This window comes from Vidua macroura, chromosome 8 (assembly GCF_024509145.1).
Source record: "Vidua macroura isolate BioBank_ID:100142 chromosome 8, ASM2450914v1, whole genome shotgun sequence".
Lineage (NCBI taxonomy): Eukaryota > Metazoa > Chordata > Aves > Passeriformes > Viduidae > Vidua > Vidua macroura.
In genome coordinates, this window is record NC_071578.1 from 7,058,269 (window position 1) to 7,082,332 (window position 24,064).

Here is a 24,064-nt window from a genome sequence, read left to right on the forward strand (position 1 = left end):
GCAGTTCCAAAGAAGTCCAAGCTCAGTTTGAAAATAAAAGAATAGATAATAAAAGTAATGTATAAAATATGAAGTATAGAAATGCTCAGGTAAAGCAATTTGTATTCTTAGCTAGGTAATAGCAACACAAGCAAAATAAATTGAGGCAGTCTGGCTGTGCTTAGCAAAGGCATTTATCTCAATCAGACAGCCAGGCTGTCTGTAACAAACTGGTTCATCTAATCAGTGGCCACACAAATGCAGCAGTTCTGGCTGTAGCCAGTGCAGCTCCACACATTCATTATTTTAAGTGTTCTGAAAATAAAAGTCACACTTGATTATGGTTCCTGGTGCCCCATTTGTTTTCTTGCTTTTCACAGTGAGATAGTGCCATAGTTTCTAGGCAGCCATTAAGAGGGAGAAATGTTCCATGTTATTTCTTACCACAGGAATAGCTTTACTGACAGGTTAGCAAACAGAAGTGAAATATCAAATGGATTCTGCTTTGGCCCAAAGTGACTTGCTAAGTAACATGGTCAGGTATGTGCATGCACAGACAGCCAGGGTGATTATTTAGAGCCTGAGCACCCCTCATTCCAACAAACTTCAGCAACTGCTCCACTGAAAACCTTAGTATTGATTTGGGTACTCAGAAGTTGATGTTTTTCCATTAGTCGGTTGTTTCACAAAATTTGTTCTTAGTGATTTACAAAACATTCTATAGGAAGCTTGTAGCAGAGCTGAATGCAAAAGCTGGGTTTCAAGTCCATGTCTGCTATTTGTATCCTCATGTTTTTAAGCATAAAGGCCATTTTTACCTCTACAACCAATGAATTAATTAGGAACTGAATTTCCTTCTCTGACAAGACACTGGACTGAGGCAGATAATTTTTTTTGAGTGCAGATTGTGTTAGTGTTGTAAACTCAACCTGTGTACCCCTGATGCATTGAACTAATTGATTTCCATATGTTGCATCACTTTTTAATGTGCCTCATGGCTGATGTTTAGGATTACAGGACTGCTTGAGGCTGTTGTGCTCTATATATTTTTAGCTTTTAAAATAAAAAAAATATGCTGTGACAAATGTTTCCTTTTGATTCCAAGACGCTTGAACAAAAGTTCTAATTACAATCCATACAGAAACCTGAATAACTGCAGCAGTGAGTCTGGTACTGCTGTCAGCCTGTCAGACATGATGGGCTCCCTCTCACTGATACACACAAGGCTTTGACACAAGAGTCACAAAGACAAGGAGAGAAAAAGTATCTAGGTCCTTATCCTTTGGGAAGGATTCCTTCCTACAGCTCTGGCCTTTCTCAGTGTGGGATACCTGCAGCATTTTTAGTCATGGAAGCATTAATTGGGAGTGTTGGTTGGACATCATCTAGCCTGACCTTCCAGTTGAAGCAGGGTTATTGCCTACACTGGGTCAGCAGTGGCTTTATCGAATCACATTTTAAAGCTCTCCAAGGACAGACAAGCCTTTCTGAGCAGCTGTTCACGTGCTGCATCGCCATCTTAGTAAAAAAAAGGGGGTTTTAGTGCCCAGTTTGGACCCCACAAGCTGCAGCATGTGGCTTTTGTTCCTTCTTGTATCTCCTGGCAAGACTGAGAAAAATTGTGTCTGCTTTGGACTTGCGCTTCAGAGAGCTGCAGGCAGCTGTTCAATTTCTCCTTGGCCTACAAGAGTCTCTTCCACCATAAAACTAATTTTAACTGTAAGTAAAATGCTAATCTAAACCTCTTGGTCCTTCAGCATACATGGCCATGCACAACTATAAAGGGGAAGTAGTGTAACTATTAATTAGAATTAATTTCTGTGCTGTCTAGTGGTGGTCACCAAACCAGCTGTACAGCTGCCAGTGTGAGGTGCCTTATTACCATCTCTCCTGATTGGCTGCAGATGGGAGGATTTCACCCAAAAACCCTTCACAGGAGCTCAAAGCTTGTGAGTTCCCTGTTTGAAGTGGGAGAGCAGTGGGTTCAGCTCAGGTGAAAACTGTGGGAAGGCTGTGAATTTTCTGTGGGTTAAGTTCCTTTATACAGGCTTCTGGTAGGGGCAAGCCCTGGGAATTCAGAAAGCACTGCCAAGCCTACACCCTGGTATTTTAAAAGGAGGGAAATAGTGTATAAATATATAGTGACAGTATCTGTTTCCTCATGGCAGAAGGGAAAATGTCTGAGGCCCCAAAAGAGCCCTTTAGGATAAACCCAGAATCTTAACGAAGGTTTAAAGGCTGATTTTTACTTTGGATTTCATCCTTTTATGCCTTTCATGTTATTTCATCACTTATGTTTGTGTAAAGTGAGTAAATGAAAACTATTACAGGGGTCTCTTAGCTTCCAGTTTGTGCCCCTTTTGTGGCTTTTTCATCATCCATAGCTTGTATTCCCCTTGTCTGCAAAATGAAGTTACTACTATTTCACTTTTTAATTTTTTTTTTAGCCTAAGATGTCCTTTTTGCTTTCTCAAGCAGTTTTCTCACAGAGAGATGAGTATCTTTGTCCTGTCCCTGAGCTGTAGAGATGGGGAAGCTGACACTGAAAGAATTCTGCAGCTGTGATAATTATCCACAATGTTCTCACTTGTGAAATGCAAAGTATCAGTGACACCTGATCAGACTGGGACGAAGGACAGCCTGTGCCAGAAGCCTGATTTTAGTTCAGCCAGCAGTAATAGTGTGAAAATGTATGCATTCATGTATATCTGTTAGCTATATGCATGTGTGTGTAGTGAATGTTAAGAGAAAGCAAAATGCTCTTGTTTCTGTATTGTAGCTGTCAGATCTTTGCAGGATCATCTGCCACCCAAACGTTGTGTTGATTGGATTAAAAAAAAAAAAAAAAAAGTCAATATTCAGTTTTCATCTAGGCTCTTCTATCCAGAGTACATAATTTTGAAAGGAGGGAAGCACCCAGCAGCTCTTCCTCCTGCCTTTGGCAAACTCAGCCTCTTTGCTGTGGTCACCAAGAGGAATCTTTGAAAATCCTTTTTATTTTGTGGCTTTTGAGCAATTTTAAGAATCTGTCTTTGAAGAGATAAGAGGGCAGAGCTAACTGGGCTGTCTGACCTCAGTCTATTCTATTTACCCACGATATTTCCTGTACCGCAGCACTCCTCATCACTCTGAAGTCTAAGGGCAAAGCATCAGGGTATGTGATGGTGTAGTGAGTTTCAAACATTTTTTTAAACCTTCTGCAGGCTGAGGATCCAGCAAAATGCCTGCACTGTGCTTTTCCTGCAACTTTGTGGTACCCACTCACCCCACTCCCTGCCAGCCCTGCTTCCCCTCCAGTGCCTCTGGGATAATGCTGGAGTCTTTTCCCATGTTGCCCATCTTCTTTCCTGGCACGCTCTGCCTCCGTAATTAGATCTCAGTCATTTATTTGTGACATCCCAGTCTGATGCCATAGGACTGGAGAAAGTGCTAGCTAGTGAAAAAGGAGGAGGATTAGAGGAGCTCACTTACCAAGGCACTAAGTGGATGGTGTTATCATGAAGCCCTTAACACAATGAACTGATTAGTTTAAACAGTGGAAGTTTCACAAGGCACTTAATTTCCTGCCGCTGTTTTGTCTTGCCTTGATTCAGCCTCACAATACTTTCTTCATGCAGCCTGCACAGTGCTTAACTTGCAATCATGCCTTTCCTATTGTTACTAATTATAATAAGTATCTTGGAAAATAGGAAAATGTTGATTTTAATTCTCAGCTTCTCTTGTTTTGGCTGAACGGTGCTGTCCTGCAGAGCTTCGTTTCCTAATGAACCCCATCGTCTTTACAGAGCTGTTTCATGGGATCCACGGGATCCAACTTCTAAATTTTATCTCTGGCTCTTACTAATGGGGCTTTAGTGGTAAAACAGGTTTTAAAGGTTTTCCCTACCAACCAGAAGAGTGGATCATTGCACTTGTCTGGTCTGCAGCATCACTTCGGCAGTGATTAAAGTAGTGCAGTTGGTGGAGGTGACAAAGAGGGAGAGGAGAGTGGGGACCCAAGGCTGTGGAGGTGATGGATGGATCTGTTCCTGCAGCTTCTGCATGTGCTCCATGCCACAGGCAGAAATGGAACCTTGGCTGTGACACTGAACTGGAGTTCTGGGGTTGTGGAGGGAATTCCCTCCTTGTCATGGGTTCCTGTGCAACCTTAAGGAAAGCCTTTTAATCTCTGTGCCTTGTTTTTCCAACTGTGTAATGAGGGTGGCTCTTTTGCATGTGTTTATCTGTTTATTTTATTTATGCTACATTTTTGTATCTGGAAATGCTTTCTTAATTGTGAGTGCAGTGCCTACAGCCGTGCAGCAGTACTGAATCAGGTCGTAGATGACTACAAAATACATCAAAGCAGAAAAAACATAGAATTCATCTAATTGTTCTTTTAATAAGTTTTGTAACTCAAAAGAACAGGTGCACTTCACATAAGACAGATTCCTTGTGTTACAAATCAGTGGTCAGGCTATTTTATTTCTCCCTTTAAAAATCTAGCTGATGTATCTTTCTGAAAAACCAAAAGAAAAAAAGGAACTTCACCTGTTGCTTTCAATAATTTGCAAGGATAGGAATAGGAAACAGGTATCTTGTCAGTCAGGGTGTATTTCCTAACACTGTACTTCTTTTGAGGTCACTGTGGTGTAATAAATAAAGACCACACTGGTGTTCTATCTGGCTGTGGAGAACTGCAGCTAAATGCTGATGCTTCTAATTACAGCAGCATTCAGAGATGGGACATTTTCATCTAGGCCTACCTTAAAAAGACTGACTACATGGAATATTCTATTATAATGCTGTCTTTAATGTCATATACATTACAATATTAAAAAGAAATAAAAGTGCATTGATTTTTTTTTCCTGTATGTTGTGGCATGTGAGGCTGGGTTTTAAAAGCAGCATCTTTTAATCTGTAGTAATGGTGATTCTGCATGTGGAGTGAGTGAAAACAGTTCTCTGAAGGGCTCAGACTGCTGCAGTGAGCTGCAGTCCAGACCTCAATATTTGCTAGTGGTGAACTACTCTAACAGTTGGCAGCTGATGCTGTTCAGGGAATCAGGAATGTGTTGTGGTCAGCTGTGGCTCTCTCTGGTGACACCTCTCTGCCTTTAAAAACAGAGCTGGTGGCCAGGGTGAGAATTCACCTGCATCTGGATGGTGAAATTATTTATGCTGCAGTACATGAGACTTTGAAATACTTTGAAGTTTGCTGTCCATGATGCATCTTGGCAAATGAACAGCAGTGCATTGGCACCAGCACACAGACCTGTGCTACTGGAGGGAGTGAGGTCTGGGAGTTCTCATGTCAAAAAATGAAATCCTAGTCCTCAGGCATATGAGCAAAGTTGAATTTTAGAGCAGTTCTTTTCATAGTGCTCTTTGCTTCTTACAGGTGTATAAATGCATCAATATCTTGCAAATTAATTGAAGAAATTTCTTGTGCTCAAATAGTTTTTGTAATCCCATAATGAGTTTTCCACTTTTGTGTTTTTGGGGACACTGCTGTCTGCTGCCTTCATGTTCCATAAGTGATGACTGCTAGTGAGTGTTACGGGAGCAAGAAAATCTCCTTAGCAGGATGCAGTCAAGACACTGATCTGTTCCAAACTCTGCTATGAGCTGCCCTGGGCAAAAGCAAATTGGTGTGTCTGTCCCACTGCCAGAATGATCTCTAAAATGTTGAATATTGAGACATTGTTTAGATCTGCCCTGCTCAGGCCTGTTAACTTGTGAATCCCTGGTCTTTATTACAGTAGTGCTTGGGCAGCAGTGGGGCAAGAACACTGAGTGAGGCAGACAGAAAGTAGAAAGTGTAAAATACAGCAAATCCCCAAATACCTGCAATTAATAATTTTAACAAATGCATCACTGTTTCTTCATGTTGGCTGCACTCCTCTTTCTCTGCATGTTCAATATTTTTCTCCCATCTGTCCCTTGGCCGTAATGATGGGACAGATGCACTGCCTAAGTCTTCCTCTTGGAGCTTGTATTAAAACAACCTCATTGCTCCATTCCTCCCCAGCAGTATTCATGTGCTCATGTTTCTTTATCATCTCCTCTTCCCCCATTTTCTCTGTGCTGTGTATAGATGTATAGATATATATGTAATGTGCTCTCTTTCATGGTCTAAGTGGAAATACTGTATACATGAGGTATGAATTATTGATTGCTACATATATATAGTTTTATATAAAAATATGTATGTGTGTATATATGTACATATATATGTGTCTCTACATATAAAAATATGTGTTAGATGCCATATACCTTTCACTGTAGAAGATTCTCTGTATAGTCTTTTTTTTATGATGTGAAACAACACATTCTTCATTGTAACTGGCCCTTCAAACTGTAAGAAAAGCTTTTAAACTAAAAACCTCAGCATTTTCTTCATGAGGTTGTGTTAGGATCAGCTGTGCTTTGAACTGTTAAAAACTGTCATTTCTGTTGCATGTTTTCCTCAGGAGATAATTTAGGTATGTTAAAATCATAGCTAGAGAAAAAAAGGAGCAAGAATAGCATCTGCTGTGCATGGAGGGTCTGAGAGCACAGATCCCAGTCCATCCGCTGCAGCTCACTGCCTTCCTCTCCTGACTGCAGTGTGAAAAGTTCATGGTACAGGCTGCTGCTGGAGGAGGGGAGGAAGCAAATGTTATTGTTAATGGTTTACTGTTTGCTTTTAGCAGGACCAGCCTTGGGAGTTTGTACTAAAATTCCCCCTAGAACGGATCATTTGGCAATTAGCACAATCTTCTCCCCACCACCTAACTGGTGTCCAGTCAGGAAACACCAGTGCATTCCACGTGTGTGCAACTCACTTCTGGTCACCTCTGCAAATGCTTTGTGTTGTAGCCGTTGAATTTTAATATCCTTGGCAACAAACTATTTTTCCCTAAAATACAGTTTTGTCTTTAGTGCTTAGGTTAGCCTGGCACTAAGAATTGTCTGTGCTGCTGACACATGCCCAGTACAAGGAGCAGACTGAGCACTCTTGAGTTCATCCACATTGCTAGATAGTGAAAAAAACCCACTTGCTGCTCAGATTCAGAGCTCTCGCACAACATGATAGTGGATTTAATACAAGTGAAAACTGAAGCAGGGTAGTCAGGAGCTATTTGTTCTACAAGCCCTTACTGGATAGAGCAGGAAGTGCTGCCCTTAGAACTGCAGCAAGATCCAGATCAGGCTTTTAGCAAAACTCTCCAAAGGCAAAGACAGTTTGTGTGCAGACACCATACATTTGTGGAATTCTTAAGCAGATCAGACAGATCTGTTTGTCAGAGACCCGAGTATTGATTCATATCTGGAATGCTGCTCTTTCCAGTGCAACAAACCAAAACTTCCTGTGTGGAGAAGCTCAGCTGGAGATAAGTGATGTTGAAGTGAGCTGGCATGAGACCAGCCCTGCCTGTGCCTACTGCATCCAGATGGGTCACAGGAGGGACTGGGTTTATCCTTAGGCACATCTTCATCCCCAGTACAGCTCCAGGGCTGCATCTGCCAACATGCTCACATACAAGTGATGTGATGGCAGGAGAGTCTGTGCTTAATTGATGCTCTTTTTATACATTTTAGGGTTACTCTGGCTGATCTAAATCTGTTTTCCAAAGTTTGAAGGTTTGGTTGCAAACATTCTTTTCAATATAGTATTTTTTTCAATATGTGTTGCCACAGAGCTGGCAAGGTTTGAAATTCTGTAGTATTTGCACAATATTTTCCTTCCCACAGAGTTCTGCTAATTTCAGATCATGCTGTTTAGTCCAGTGGATGTAACTGAAGCAGAAAGGTTTGCCCAACAGCAACACAGGCTGTAAAGTGACCATAATCCCAGTCATGGTGTACTTGTAAAATAATGAGCAACCATGATTTAAGAGTTTAACTCTTAACTCTTTCTTATTTTAGAACTTATTTGTTGTTGTTTTGCCTTTTTTTTTTGTTACCAACAGTAACAAAAAGTGAGGAAGTGACTTTCTTCAAGAATCTGTTTATGTTACTTATTAGGGTGGAGAGGGTAAAATGAGTCAGTAAATATGAAGGACAGTTTTGTATCTCAAGTCTTATCCTGGTACTGCATTTTAAACCAGCTTTACGTTGAGTTTCTGGCTGCAGGTGTTAATGAGACAGCAATTCCCACAGCACACAATGTCGCTGTATGAAAAAAGTCAAATTCCAGTCCAGGTCTGCAGACTTTCCATGTCCTTTTCAGTCCTTCTTTTGGGAATGCTCTAGAGACACCACAGTGTGTGTGTGTATGAGTTGAAGGCTGGAAGACTGACTGTGGAAGCAGAAAAATGTTCACTTTGTTTTATTTGTTTGCTAGCAAGCTTTAGTGCTCAGCACTTAACTGAAAAGTAATATAGTAAGTAACCAAAAGTTGGCAGAAAGAGTTGAAAGATATCTATTTTCTAGGCAGAAGTACCAGGGAAGAGAAATTAAAACAGAGTTTTGTGAACTGTTCTTTGAATATTTTTCTTTAAGCCCAATTCTGAGATTGATGTAGTTACATAAGAACTTGTGGCTTTTTGAAAATATCTGTGTCTGAAGGCTGAAAACCCACTAAGAAAGTAGAAAGAACGGCAAATGCTGATTTTATAATGTAGTATTATTTTTAGGTTTGTTCTCATTACATTTTAGGGAACCTGCCCTGTTGTATTTTGTCTCCTTGAATATACTGAGCATTTTGAAGATGTTAAAAAAGCAAATACTTTAAAGCAATGGATTTTGAAATAGAAAATGCTGGTTGTAAGACAAAAGATGAATTACTGGTAAAGTGTATTGTGTATTCCTATAGAGTTAAACAGTGCAGGAACCTCATTTTGGCAAGGACTGTGAATATCTGGGACATAAAGACATACTTAAAATATTGTGGCAAGGAGAGGCAAAAGGACGCTGAAAGGAGGCTAGGGCCCCTGTTAGCTGGCAGATTCACAGGTTTATTAGAATTGAGTTCAGGTTTTAGGCCAATTATTACAGGTTTCAATCCAATTTTCTTCGTTTCTCCACCTGTCATGTACACAAGTGCTCGGTTAGACACTTAGCATGGTAAGTGCATGCGATCCTCCCTGTTACAGCCTGTGGACTTGTGCTGTGCAGTGTGGGCAGGACAATTCCCAGATGCAGACCTTTACCCCTGGCAGCAGCTCTTTGCTGGGGTGAGCTCTGAGGGGTGAGCCAGCGGAGCCCAGGGGCTGGGGACAGCCTTGTGCTGAGAGGGGCTGCAGGGTTCCCACCCCACTTCTCTGATCCCTTCTCTCTCGCAGGCAGGAATGGCATCTCCCGAAAACCCCGAGCAGTTGATCATTGCCCTGGAACCCGAGGCTGCCTCTATCTACTGCCGAAAGCTGCGCCTGCACCAGATGATAGACCTGAGTAGTAGGGCACCTGTCAATGGCTACAGCCCGAGTGACACTATTGGAACTGGATTTACACAGGGTACTTCTGTTCATTCACTTTGCAGATTCTCGTGCCTAAGTTTGCTTTGTCCCCAAGAGCTGGTTTCTCACCGTTTCTTGTTGTCCTGGTTCTCTTGAAATGTTTCAGGCTGGCATCAGTTTGCTTTTAAAAACTGTTTTGCTGCTTACTGTATTTAGACTTGTTTATATGTTGACCCAGCAGACATCACAGAATGATTTGGGTTGGAAAGAAACTCAAAAATCATCTAGTTCCAATCCTCTGCCATGGGCAGGGACACCTTCCACTGTCCTAGACTGCTCCAAGCCTTGTCAACCTGGCCTTGGACACCTCCAGGGATGGGGCAGCCACAGCTTCTCTGGGCACCCTGTGCCAGGGCCTCACCACCTGCACAGGGAACAATTTCTTCCTAATACACACTTGAATTTTAGCATGCAGGTAGCTTCTTTGTCTTGTCTTTATTTGGATGTTGTGGTGGTCTTTCAGTATTTTCACAACAGTATTTTTCACAACAGTATTTTACCTTAATTTAAATTAGTACTTCATGTTGGATTGTTTTTTCCATTTAATTTGTTGGAAGCGATTTTGTGTTTGATTATCTGCATTATTGAGGCACTGCTAAATAACTGGATCTGCAATGAAACAATTAGTCTGAGGTGTTCCCAAGTTTTGGCAGATGCTTTTTGATTTCATCTTTATGAAATATCATTAATGACTTTAAACACTCCGTGGAACACATGGCATTGGAATGTTGCAATTAATTTATCTCCATGTTGAAGAGCAACTGGATAATGCCCTTCTGATTTATTGAGCTGAGATCTGTTGCTACTGTTGCTGTTTGAAGGGCAGGGACAAAGATGGGAGCACTGTAAGTCACTTGACAGAAGATCCTTCATCACCAGAGTTTTTTGAGCTTGCAGCCTACTGAAACTGGAAGGAAATAGAGGAAACAAAAAAGGAAAATAGCCTGCAGCAGTAAGATTTGATAGCTGCTTAATGTGCATATTTCTCTATATCTCTGTGAATTCTAACAGTTGCCCTGATACTGATGGTAGTGTGACAATCTATCCTAGAAGGAGTTCTTCAGAAGATTCTCTATTTTGTCATATTTGCTAGGTCAAAACAGTAGAGGCAAGTGGGAGGTTAAGCTAGTAGAGCTATTCCTGCATTTACCAGAGCATATTTTTTTTAGTTAGGCAGAGTGACTACATCATTCTCTCAAATCCATGGCTCTCCCAGCCAGCACTTGTCAGATGTGTTCAGTGTTTGGAGGCCCACGCAGAGTACAGGACACAATCTGTTTTCAGGATTCTGTCCCTTCAGGGCCCCTTGGCTTCTGTCCCCCTCATTCGTGCCCTGAACTATTCCAGTTCCATGTGATTTTTCATGAACTCACTTTCAGACAACACAGGGATTTGCTTCTGGGAAAATAATAAAGGAGTTCATCTGGTTAATGTTTTGAAGCTGGGCAGAATCTGGCAGATCATGGATTTCTGCTAATGGGCTTTTTCTTAGGTGGGGGTACCATTCTTATTCTTGACTTTGTATGGTAAAAAGCTATTGGGGATGAGAAAGGTTTCATGTCAAAATTAATGAAAACAAAGTTTGGAGTGAATTAATTTGGGGTTGGAATTAAAATTTCATAAAGGCATGGCAAGCACCCAAGACAAGCTGAGAACAGATTAAGGAGAAAAACCCTTTAAATATAAACAGAGAGAAGCACTCCAAGGACCATATTATTGCTGTGAAGTCAAAACAGAAATTTTAGTGTTCATAGTAGCAAGGGTAAGCTTGCTTCAGTTGTAGTTAAAGACTGGCTCTTGTGTTCTCTCCTAGCACAGGAGGGAATGAAAGGATTGCCATTGATTTCTGTGAGCTTGACAGGCCCTCACTTGGATTTAGTGCTTGTCCTGCCATGGAATGCTTTATCTGAGCTCTCCTGTGGTGCCCAGTCAGTGCTCTGAGGCTGGGGCAGCTTCTCTGCATCGTGGAGTCTTTTTGGGGAGGGTGCAGGAGCAAGTGGAGCTGATGCTCTATTTTCTGATGACAGGCACTATAGAAATAGGAAGCAAAGTGCATTCTGTGATTTGCATGCTGGTATTTTCAGAAAAAAATTCTACTCATGACAGGCTGGTTCTCTTGTAGTGTTTTATGAAGTACCTTTGAAGGTGAGTGATGATAACACAAGGAATGTAGGTTTTTTTGATAGTTCAGTTATAGAGGTTGATTTGGAAGCATAAATAGCAGAGGTTCTCACTACTCTGCTTTCTCTTGACAGACTGTTCTGCATCTTTTAAATGTCTAAGTAGCAGTTAAGTCTTGTAAGTTAATGGGTTGTTACAATAGTCTTGCAAGATTACACTTAGTTTTTAATTGGAGTATATTTTAAATATTGTGAGGGTCAGCCCTGGTGATCACTGTGGCCTTAAGATTAATTCTAATTCTTACTTGTCCTTAAGATTAATGCTGAATAATCTGAGCAGCAGTGCTTCTGGCTGCTTGTTTTGGGGTAGACTGACATCCTGAGAGGCTGGGGAGCCGTATTTGCCTGAGCACTCAAAATGAGCAGTGGCTTTTGGAAATGTGGGAATGTTCTCCCGTCCCGGGTGGTGGGGGTTTGTCTGGGCGTGGGCTGGGGCTGCCACCTGCTGGTGCAGGCTGCTGTGAGCACAGCTGGCTGCCAGCCCCCCACCCTGCTGCCAGCACACATTTTGCAAGCCAGAGTGTATTGAAAAACTGCAAGTCAGACCTGTTTATAGCTTTCTTATTATTAGATTGTTACGATATATTATTAGTTTGCATTATTTGTATTAGGTAATTAGCACAGATTAAAAGACAAATAGGTATATATAACAATGTCAAGGAAGATCAGGCTGGCTGTAAACCATTCTTCCTTCTTTCGTGGAATGACATTCTAATGTTCCTGGTCCCAATGCAATAATTTTTGTACATTTGTTAAGATCTGTCAGCCTGCTTGCACTTGTTTCCTGCAGTTTTTGATTTTATTTCTTCATGCTTTTTTATACTCAGTAACTTTTTTTTCTGTCAATCACTAGGGAAGGAACACGTGCGCCGGAACCGGCAGAGTCGGACCTTCATGGTGGAAAATGTCATAGGAGAGATCTGGTCTGAGCTGGAAGAAGGTACTGTCCTTCTTGAACAAACTTTGCTCTCATTGGTTTTGTATTGCAGGCAAATATTGTGTTTCCCACAAAGGTGCTGTGCACTGCATTGTTCTCACAATGGTTATAAAGAGGAAAAGGATAAAACCCACAAGTTCACATGCTGCTCTTAGTTACAGGTGCTGAATTGCAATTCTGTATGCTCTAGCATAAGATTTATTAATGAGATGGTAGAAAGCCACGCAACTGGAATATTTTCCTCAGAACAGGCTTTGTAAATATGCTATAATATTTGGTAGCCCACTAGGATGTACACAGCAGCATGAGCAGTCCCACTTTTCAGCTGTGCTACATTAATAGCTTTTGACATCTGACTTTGATATTTGTTACCAATCATTGTGTTGTAATTACTAGCAAAGATCAAGTCTTCAGCACGGCCATTGCTAGCTGTCTGTAGGCCCTTATCTCCCTTATCTGGTGCCCTCAGGAGCTCTCACTGCAGTGAGCTGAAGTGCTCACAGTGGTGTAAATGGCCCTGTCCCCTTGGCATTCCAGGTGATCGGTACATCGTGGTTGACAGTGGAGGAGGCACAGTGGATATGACTGTCCATCAGATCAGGCTCCCTGAAGGACATCTGAAGGAGCTCTACAAAGCAACAGGTATTCACAGAATTCACAGAATGACTAGTTTGGAAGTGACCTTGAGATCACTGAGTCCAACCCATGCCCTAACACTTCATGTAATGTCACTTCCACTGCTTGCTTTATGTAATTAGATGGTGCATTATATATTTATGTAATGTTTTGGCTTGTTAGTGAAGGAAATGTGTGCCTTTATTGCATTTTATTGACAGTTCTTCCTGGAATGAGACCAGCACACAAAATTAGTATAACCCAGCTGCTGGTTGGCTGAATCACTCATAGTGATAGTGTTGGAATGGCTGTGATGATACAGGAGTAACAGTGAGGCAAAGTTAAGATCATGTTGTGTATTAGACCAACTGTTACATTTAGCAAAGATCCTCTTTTTGTAAACCTTCTCCTATGACAGTCCTGAGAGTGTTGTTCTGATGTGTGTGTGGTCAACTCGAAATGTCATAGGAATATTAAAGAACATCCAGAATATTAAAGCTGTATTTTGTCTGTGCTATAGGTGGGCCATATGGTTCTCTAGGTGTGGACTATGAGTTCGAGAAGCTCCTGTGTAAAATATTTGGGGAAGATTTCATTGAGCAGTTTAAAATCAAGCGCCCTGCGGCCTGGGTGGATCTGATGATCGCGTTTGAGTCCCGCAAGCGGGCGGCAGCTCCCGACAGGACCAACCCCCTAAACATCACCCTGCCCTTCTCCTTCATTGACTACTACAAGAAGTTCCGAGGTCACAGTGTAGAACATGCCTTGAGGAAAAGCAAGTGAGTAGACAACCGCATGGATGCAGAATTAACTACTGGTAGCAAAGACAAATAATTAAAGTATCTTAATTACATTACGTCTGAAAGGTAATAGCGTAAAAGTGTAGTGCAAGGATGAGAAAATGGGGTTGCATCTGCTGCAGTTTCCAGAATGAAAACTTCTGATCGATCTCTTGCAAAAGCTTTTCTGTACAAGACTTGCACTTTTCAGGTATTGCTTTCTAAGACTTCTCTTAGGCCACCACTGCATCACTTTCTTTGACTCTCCACTGAGAGTGTTTTGCATGTTAATTAGGAATGTCAGATCAAACACAGAATTTCTTGCCCAGAGCTTTAATTTGTAGCGCTGAAAAAAGTCCAAGATTGTGAGATGTGTAAATATATTTATGGCTTGAGGGAAGTTATTAACAGTATCAGATCACTGGAGAAAACATACACTACTGCATAAAGCTCTGTAAGGGGAAGCATTCAGCTTTTGAAGTGATGGCAGGCTTTTGCTTCGTATAGTATTTAGCAAGTTTGATAATTTGCTTGGTAGGCAGGGAGACAATCCCCTCCAGAGATCTTAATTCACGATTGTTAATATCAAGAATTCACCCTAAATGACAAGATCGTGGACTGCTGTAGAAAAGGAAATGAGCAGAAAGTAGAAATGGGCATTTTGCATCTCTTGAAGTTACATATTACAGAAAACGTAGAGTTTAATGAGAATGAACAAGAGAACCTGTGAATCTGGGAAGATTCCCAGAAGGCCTGGGACCTGAGAGGGAAAAATATGATATTTAGTATCTGTACCTTAATTTTTTAAACTAGCCAGTGTTGAATCTAGTATGCAGGCTGGAACTCCTGCATCTCTTTCAGAAGTCATTGGTAAATGTACTGGAAACTTAAGTGACTTGGAATCCAGCTAAAAGTTACTTTCTAAATGAGACTAATGTTCTGAAATCATTAAAAAATTCTGGAAATCATCCTCCTCACAAGGCTATCTCCTTTTTATTAGTAGTCTTAATGATGAATCTTAGAGGAAATGATAAATGCTCCCTTTAAATGAAATTAAATCAGTTGGATAACTGGATAGAAAGAGTGTAAAGGTTAACATATAATGTGCATGAATGTAAGGAATATTACTGAGCTCTACAGATGTGTATCAGTGATAGAATAGCATAATGCCTGTGTTCACTTAATAAATGTTATGCCTCGTTAAAAATGCCATTCTCTCTTCTGCCTCCTGAGGCTTCCCAACTTGCTTGTTTTCCTTGTGTGTTTCCAGTGGCTTTGGCCTGCCACTGCTATAATCTAAATGTTGCCCTTCTGGGGATGAATCAGTGCTGTTTCAGATGAGCGAGCACTGCATTGACTGCCAGCTGTTTCAGAGAGCAGTTGAGCATTGCTAATGCTGCAGAAGGCAATCAGGCAAAGAAAACAACAATTAGACAAGCCAAAATAATAATTGTCCCTTCAAATTTTACATAACTGCTGTTGGTGTGGGGCAAGGGTGAGGTGGGGCACTTTGTGCCAAGGAAAATGCAGGCAGATTCTGTAAACTCATTAGTTTATTTAATGCTGGTTGTTTCACAGCTCAGCTGCAATGCTTTAGTGTTCTTTCTCACTGTTCCTTTGCAGTGTGGACTTTGTGAAGTGGTCCTCCCAGGGAATGCTGAGGATGAGCCCGGATGCAATGAATGCTCTTTTCAAACCTACAATTGACCAGATCGTGCAGCACCTGAGTACGTATCTGTGTGTGTTTCCACTTCCTGGCTGAGCTGAAACTGAAGCTTTGCTCACACATTTCAACTCAGTAACAACCCTCCTGGTATGCACCAGCTGTTGACAAGGAATTCAGGTCTGAAACTTGCAGCTCTCTACAAATCAGCTGGGAAAAGAATAAAAGTAAGGGATGTGTCCTGAGCACATATTCCTGCCTAGCTCTAGGGCTAACTACTGCGTGTGATTCAGTTCTGTTGCTGCCTAAGCTTCAGTTACTCTATGCTTCCAGGGCTGCAAGCATTCAGAGGGCTGACATGCACTGGGAAACCCAGATCCTGCCTTTCTTTTTCCTGGTTCAGGCAACAACCAAATTATACCAGAGTTGTAACTTGTTTCTGACTATTCCAGCTATTAAGACCACCAATTCGTTCCTCCTGAGTGGAAGGTCACATTTGTTCATGACCATCCAAATCACTGACATCTCTAAAGCACAAATAGTAAATGATGCATCATGGTAAAAGTACTTCCAGGCATGCTTTAAGCAGCAATGAATTTATTTGTCCAGTAATGGAAAGTGACAAGTGCTTATTGGGCAAGTTACTATTTAAGGTCTTCCTACCAGAAGATGAAATTAGTATCAAGTAGAATATAATGTTTGTGGTGAGAAAAGTGTTTCTTTCTACTCATTACAAAGCACTATTTGGAATAAATATCCAGCTTTGCTCATCATATGTGAGGGATTTCTAGCTAAATTTCAGAACTTAAGAAGACAACAAGTATAGAGCAGCTTATCTGTGAGCAGGGAGGGAGACACCTAGGACTGCAACAGTTGTGACAGGTAACTCACTTGTTTAAACTAAAAGTAAGCCTACAACTGAACTGCAAGGTTTTCTTGAAAGTAAGAGATGTGAGCTTAAGCTAAGAAAGAAAATCTGTAAAAATGTAAAGAGGGATTATTTTGCAGGTGATATTTATTGTGGTTAAGATGCTGGAGTCAGAAATAATAAGTGAATTTGAAATTGAGTGATCTGGAATGCAATAAAGTGTCAGTTTTAAATGCCACTTCATAAATGTTGTATGGTTTGAGGTCAGTGAATTCATAGTAAATAGTGAAATATACTAGAGATAACAGGAGTGGGACTGGTGCATGCTGATGGTGGCAGTGTGGGCACGGTTGTGGCAGTTTCAGATCACATACATGGAACACTCAGTGCACTCAGACATCGGCATTTTCACTTGCATTGCCTTATAAAAGTGGATTTTATTGCGTGGTCTCTGTTTCTGTTCAGGTGAGGTGTTTGATAAGCCAGAGGTGACCAATGTGAAGTTCCTGTTCCTGGTGGGCGGCTTTGCTGAATCCCCCTTGCTCCAACAAGCCGTCCAGAGCGCCTTTGGCTCGAGGTGCAGGGTCATCATTCCCCAGGATGTGGGTCTGACCATCCTCAAAGGAGCTGTTCTCTTTGGCCTCGACCCTGCAGTGATCAAGGTGCGGCGCTCCCCTCTGACCTACGGCGTCGGGGTGCTCAATCGCTTCGTGGAGGGCAAGCATCCCCCGGAGAAGCTCCTCGTCAAAGACGGCACGCGCTGGTGCACCGACGTCTTCGACAAATTTATCTCAGCCGACCAGTCTGTAGCCCTGGGAGAGACTGTGACACGCAGTTACACACCTGCCAAGCCTTCTCAGTTAGTAATAGTGATCAATATCTACAGCTCAGAGCAGGACAACGTCAGCTTCATCACCGAGCCCGGCGTGAAGAAGTGCGGCACCCTGCGCTTGGATCTCACAGGAACTGACGCTTCCGTGCCCAACCGGCGCGAGATCAAAACGCTGATGCAGTTTGGGGACACTGAAATCAAAGCCATGGCTGTTGATGTTGCGACCTCTAAAAGTGTCAAAGTTGGTATTGATTTCTTAAATTACTAACGGCCCTTTCCCCCACCACAGCCTGTTTGTGAGACTGATCTTCCACTGTTCCATTCTTTGACTTTTGTCTGTCATGTCATCACCTTGAATTTCAGCAGGCTATATGAGAACAGCTAGTGAGGTGGGGTATGTTGTGTTTGTGTCCTTTGGTGACCAAGGACTGCATTTTGAAAGACCCTTAAAAAGTTTTGGGAGCAAAAGTTCCAGAGGTAGTAAAAGTTACCAAGTTACTCACGCATGCTTAAAGATCTACCTTTAAAAAGTAAACACTGATTATTGTTGGGTCCTGAAGGTTAGTTAAAAAAATACCGAGTTGTAATCTCTTTGCCTTGTTCTTCTTCCTCTTCGTCCTGAGAAAAACTCAGTAACCCACGTGGCTGTTGTAGGGGGTGTATCTGTGTGGGATATCTGTTTAAACAGCACCATTCTCTGGCAATGGGAACAAATTAGTAGTTTTATTGTATTCTTTTGATTTTTCCCAGTGCTTTCAGAATTTAAAGTGCTGAAAATGCATGACTCAAAGAAATAGGATCTCAATTACTTAAATTCTGAGTAAAGATAATCCCCAGAAATCCTTAAAATTACATTTAGGAAATATGTAACAAATACATATTTAGGAAATATGTATTTGTTTTGGGGGCCTAATATTGATTGCTTCAGGTTGAAAACAAGGCATTTGTTGTCAAAGCTCTCAGAACAAGCTGTCAGATTAATTAGCTAGCATTACCCTCATTATACTTCAGAAAATAATATTAAGAACAAACCTATTTCTCTTTTGGGTCTTCTAAACTTATTTTTATTAGTTTCCATCTGAAACCACAGAATCACAGAGTAGTTGAGGTTGAAGGGGACATCCATTGACTATCTGATAAAAGCTGTCCATTCTAAGCAGTATCAATCAAAACAAGTTTCTTTGTCCAGTTTTTATTGTCTCCAAAATGAAGATCCCTAAACTCCAGGCAACTTATTTGATAGCCGTCACTGAAAAGGTTTTTTTTTCTTATGCTTAAAAGGAATTTCTTGAGTTTAAATTTGTGTGTGGTCCCTCTTTCTTGCTCCTTCACTGGATACCTCTGAGAAGTCTGGCTCCATCCTCTTTCCTGTCTGCTCTCAGACATTCCTAGCATCCCCTGAGCCTCCTTGAGTCCAGCAGCCCCAGCTCTCACAGCCTCTCCTCACATGAAAGATCCCCCAGTCCCTTCTCCCCTTCACAGCCCTTTGCTGGTCTCAGAGCTGTGTGTCCAGGGAAGCACAGAGCTGGACCTGGCACTCAGAGCTGCTCTCAGCAGGGCTGAACCAGGGCAGTGATCACTTCCCTGGAGCTGCTGACAGTGCTGTTCCCGGTGCAGCCCGGGGGCTGGTGGCACTCTCTGTGCCAGGGGCACATTGCTGCCTCTCGCTCAGTGTCTGCCACGATGCCAGGGCATTGTTGTGCTGCCAGGCTGCTTCCCAGACAGCTGGGCCACAGCTCCTGCTGCATGGGCTCCTTCCTGCCCACGTTCAGGACTTTGCACTTGCCTTTGCTGAACTTCATGAGGTTCCTGTCTGCACATTTCTCCAGCCTGTCAACATCCCTCTGACCCATCTGCTTTATATAACAAGCACTTCCCCAGGTGATTTTATTTCTTTTCTTGTTCATTCCTGTGTTAAGATTTGGAAGCACAGCTTCCAAGTGATGAATGACAGCTGTCCAGAAACATTTCAACAATTCAGAAGAGACAAAACATTCAGATCTAAAGTACCGTAATACATTTTTTGTAGCAAACATTTTAATTCAGTAAAATATATTGCTAGGTTGAGTTGAATGGCCAATGAAGTGGAAGGCAGAAGCCAATAGAATGAAACTACAAAGATTAATTAAATAAAACATTCCTTACCTGACAGTGAGCACAGAGCTCTTGAAGCAAGAGAAATGCACTGATGGCCATGGTAGCATCTTTGTGAAAATGTTTCCTTAAGCATGCTCACCTGGCAAATTTCTTTTGCAACTAGAAGAGTTTTTATTTTGCAAAATGCTACAGGAGGAAAATTCTGAAACCTGCATTCCGCATCTGCCATGAACTGACAACTTTCAAATCCTAATTCCACTCCAAATTAGCAGAGTGGTACCAACCTGTAGAATCACCCTAAAATGCTGACACTTTCCAGTGCATTTATACAGAGCTGCCTGATTACCTGCTGGAATTCATTATATTTTCAAAACATTGTTAATTATTAACCTAAACCTTCCTTTTTAAAAAGTTGAGCATGAATTAAATCCATAACTGACACTTTTGGGAGATTAAAGCTTTATCAGTTATTTCATTAATTTATGTTCCAATCCTGCACTTAAACTTTCTGTATTTATCCTGGAGTTTTGCCACAGTAGAGAGCTGGACAGCTGATCCACTGCATTTGTCATTGAGTTTTCTGTGTCTCCTGCAGAATTCCCTGATTGAATGGGAAATGTATTCTGCATTCAGCTTTAAAATAAATAAATAAAGGACTATGGAGAATGCTAGTCACAGTATCCTGCTGGATACTTTCTATAATTACAAAGTGTGCTTGCTAGCAGTCGATTTCCTGCTGCCTGCTAAATGCTTTAAAAGCTAAATACTGGGAATTTTTTTGTGTGTGCTGCTTTCCATGGTTTACAAACAAGAGAAACTTTAAGATGAGTTATGAACAATATAATTTTATGTATATACAATATTTAAATATTGTACAGACTCTTTCTTTCTACAGTGCTATTTTCTTGTATAAAAATGCACTTTGCCTCTGTTGATTTCATTCAGCTGTTAATTTTAAATAACACAGTTTCTCAATCAGCTTCTGTAATTATAGGCTTTTAAAGATGGTAAGATATGAAATGTAAAAGGCCAATCTTATAATAATAGGAAAGAAATGTTGGTGTGTCAGAGAATACAACATTCTTCCTGCAATGCAAGTCATACCAGCTAAGCACATCACACAAATGCAATAGTCTGTTGCTGGGATTTTCATTTCTTTGTTTCAGATGGTGACCATTCCATCTCCAGCAATTCTTCATAATAATGGATGAATCCTCCTGTAAAACCAAAAATCAGATTGTAAAATCTGGGTATACAGCTTCTTCTCACTAGGTTTTGGGTTTTTAATAAGGATCTTCTCTAGTTTAAAAAACAACAACAACAACAACAAATTAAAAACTACCTCCCAAAGCCAGGCAACACTCTTGTATTGTAGCTGCAGGTAAGACACAGTCTCTACCACTTCCACCTGCCAAAAACCAAACTTCTTACAGAAAAATAGGCTTTGCTGTCTTTGCATATATGTTAAGCTGAATCTGTCCAGTTCTGCACAGGTTTGTTTTCAGTGGCCTTAACACAGGATTTGGTCTAATAAATGGCTGCCACCCCCTGTCTCCCCTGTGAAGAGGAGCTGACCTGCAAGATCAGGTGGCCCATGATTTTTGTGCTGTTTCCAGCCTGTCTGCAGGGAAAGCTACAGGTGGTTTCTGCAGCTCTTCTGAAGCACAGTTCCGTGCACAGCAGCGATTCTCTGCCCTTTCTGATTCACCTTTTGTAAGATCCCATCTGGATCCAAGCAGGGGCTTGTTGCTGAAATCCCTGTAAAACGTGGTTTACATATTTTTGCACTTCCTCCTTCAGTCTGGTGAGAACACTGTCAAGCTTATCTTTGCAGAGCACTGAACTACTGAACAAATTCCCAGCTGTCCTTGTTGCCCTCTTTCAGAATGGAAAATTAGCTTGTCTCTCTAAGGAATTAGAATTGTTAAGTAGAATATTATGCTGTGGTCTGTAGACTGTAACCCAGTTAAACAACTTTACATTGTAAGAGGCATGTGGATGCCCATTTCAATAAAGGATGTTAGGCTGTAAAATTTATATGAAATTTACTAGGAAATGAGGCATTATTAGAATTGTAGTTGTGATACTTTGCAGGACATTCCCCTGCAGAACATTTTTTTGGTAGGGGTTTCAGATGACATTGTGCAACTTAGTGTTGAAAAGACAACAAGGCCAGCTATCCATAGGGAGAGCAGAAGGTCTTGGCAGGAGTTTTGCTCTAAGCAGCAATTTGCAAGTTTGGGTCCAGGTTACTGAATTAGCAGCTAATTGTGATGGAATGATTAATTGTGCTAGAATATGATAAATGTGCAGTGGTGGTTAGGACAGTTTTCATTGGTATGAGTATACCAATATTCATATACAGGAGTTTTAATGCATTATTATGAGAAGGCTAATTATATATTGCAGAGATTTAATAGCCAAGATAAGCTGCATATTTATGATATGAAGTGGCTTAAGCGGATGAATAGTATAAAAGTTGTTGGGCATAATGTCACAGTACTCACCTGCTTGAAATAGTCTTAAACTATATTATAAAACCAACCATTGTGGTCTTGTTCACCTCTGTGCAAGATAAATTCAGATTTCACTGATACTTGGAGCTGTTCACAACTTGTCTGGATTGTATCTTGAGTGTTCTTGTGTCTTCAATCATGTCAAATAAAATACCTTAAAACTAATTTCTCTTTTTGAGTGCTAATGTTCTTATGGAAATGGCTATAAAAAGAAACCTAATTTATTATGAAACCGAGACAGGCCAAGTGGTTATGCTTGAATTTGGGTGCTCCTTCATGTGTGTAACTGAGCAGAAGTGACACCAACCATCTGTACAGCTTTAGTTCACTTGTGTGCCCAAGGTGCAGCTCCACTGCTGCTCATGACTCAGCTTCCAGCAAAATTGGGGTAGCTCTCTGAATAAGTTTGTTTGTTGGAGTTCAGGCAGAAAGACTTTGGGTAATACCAAAGGAGAGCTGTAATCTCTTAGGTCTTGTATTATTAAAAGCTGTTTTATTGTTAAAAATGCATTATCAGGCCAATAAGCTGGCCAATAACCAGGTATATTAGCATGAGAATGTGCCTCTTTATAGATCTAGGGATGTTCAGTAAGGTCCAGCTGCACTGCAAAAACCCTTGCACAGCAGTTTTACAGTATTACATTTTTCTGCTAACAGCTGTAGGCTGTGTCCCTCTGAAATTCAGCAGTGTTGGCACAAGATCTGGAGGTGATTCAGTGGCACAGGTGACCTTGGTCCACGATGCTGCAAAGATGCAGAGAGTGAACCGAGATGCTTTAGCAGCCACTACACCCAACTTCCACCTATTTGCTGCAATGAAGGTGTTTTACAAGTGCTTTATGACTATAATTATAAACACCATCCTAATAGGCTAGGTACTGTATTTAACTTGTAATGAACTTGATTTCAGCTAAACATTCAATTAATGTTACTAGTACAATGGGAAATATAATTACAGTCTTCAGAGGCACATTAAGAACCAAATTTTGCTTTCGGTGTTCTACCACACTGCTGAAGATTCCAGTGGAGTTTCTTGTGTGTGCATTCAGAATTTGGTCCTTGCACTGGATTTTTCTAAATCTTAAGGCTTTCTCATAGGAGTGTGTTTAGATTTAAAGCTACAGCCCCATCTTGATAGAAGGGATTTTGTGTAAGTTGTTGGTTCTACAAAATCACCTAAGTCCTTACTGAAATTTGCAGATTTTGTATTCATGTGAATAGCTACGGAATAAAACAGCTTGTAAAACAGCTTGTGAATTCCCTGACAGCAGTGTCCAACTCTCTGGCTTAGGGACAATGGATTCAGAATTCCTTTACTCAGTGCAAGAACTGCTTGGTTTTCAAAAGATACAGCCTGGATAAATTAGTGAGAAGTGCAGATGCTTTGTGTGACTGGAATTCAGGCCTGGTTGTTGCCAGTCTTGCGCTTCATTTTCTTTTAGGAATAAATTTTATTTTATTAGTCTCATTCATGCCTTGCTGTGTTCTAACAATCAAACGCAATTTTGTGGTGGAATCAATGCAGAGTCACAATAAAGGTATTGTGCTTTTTTCCCTTCAAGTTAGAGACTTGAACATGAGTATTTAAAAAAAGGAAGACGTTTCCACCACAGCCTGTGCAGTTCACAGATACAAAGATCAATTTCTTACAGCAAAAGCTGTCTTGTGCCATCCTTATGCCATATATTGGGTCAGTTAACTGCAGACATTTTTCTGCAAACCAAGAAATTCTGTATTGTCTTTAATTAACGTACAATTGATTAGGTACTGGCTGTGATTTTAAAGTAGTTAGTACCTGTTTTCTAATTTTTCAGGGATTGTAATACTAGGGAAAGGTTTACTAGATGCCATATCCCAGGAGCTCTGGCCTTGTGTCCAGAGCAGAAGTTACTGGATGAGGCCATAGTGTTCATTACCATGTGATGACAAAAAAATAAGAGCTTGGTAGATTGCAGCCACTATGATCCTTCTATCAGTGTCCACAGGTGAGCTGACACAGACATGGAGAAATGAAAAATAAATCTAAGCTCACTCTGGGAGTATTGTGTGCTGCAGCAGAGCCAAGACACCAAAGGAGGATGATGCCAGATGGAGTGTAAGGATATGGGAATAAATCACATGGGCTCCATTTTCTTCATGGTGGAAAAAACTTATTCTTTATTCATGTAATTCGTTT

General features: G+C 41.1%; 1 protein-coding gene across 1 annotated transcript in view; it reads left to right on the forward strand.

Annotated features, from left to right (window-relative positions):
• HSPA12A (heat shock protein family A (Hsp70) member 12A) overlaps positions 1-22,053 on the forward strand; it is a 40,934-nt gene extending 18,881 nt beyond the window's left edge. Inside the window, exons 7-12 of the mRNA XM_053984314.1 lie at positions 9,228-9,399; positions 12,435-12,521; positions 13,056-13,160; positions 13,654-13,912; positions 15,536-15,639; positions 16,909-22,053. Of these exons, the coding sequence (XP_053840289.1) occupies positions 9,228-9,399; positions 12,435-12,521; positions 13,056-13,160; positions 13,654-13,912; positions 15,536-15,639; positions 16,909-17,543 (1,362 nt within the window). The 3' untranslated portion in view covers positions 17,544-22,053. The remainder of the gene's footprint in view (positions 1-9,227; positions 9,400-12,434; positions 12,522-13,055; positions 13,161-13,653; positions 13,913-15,535; positions 15,640-16,908) is intronic.
• The last annotated feature ends 2,011 nt before the right edge of the window (positions 22,054-24,064 follow it).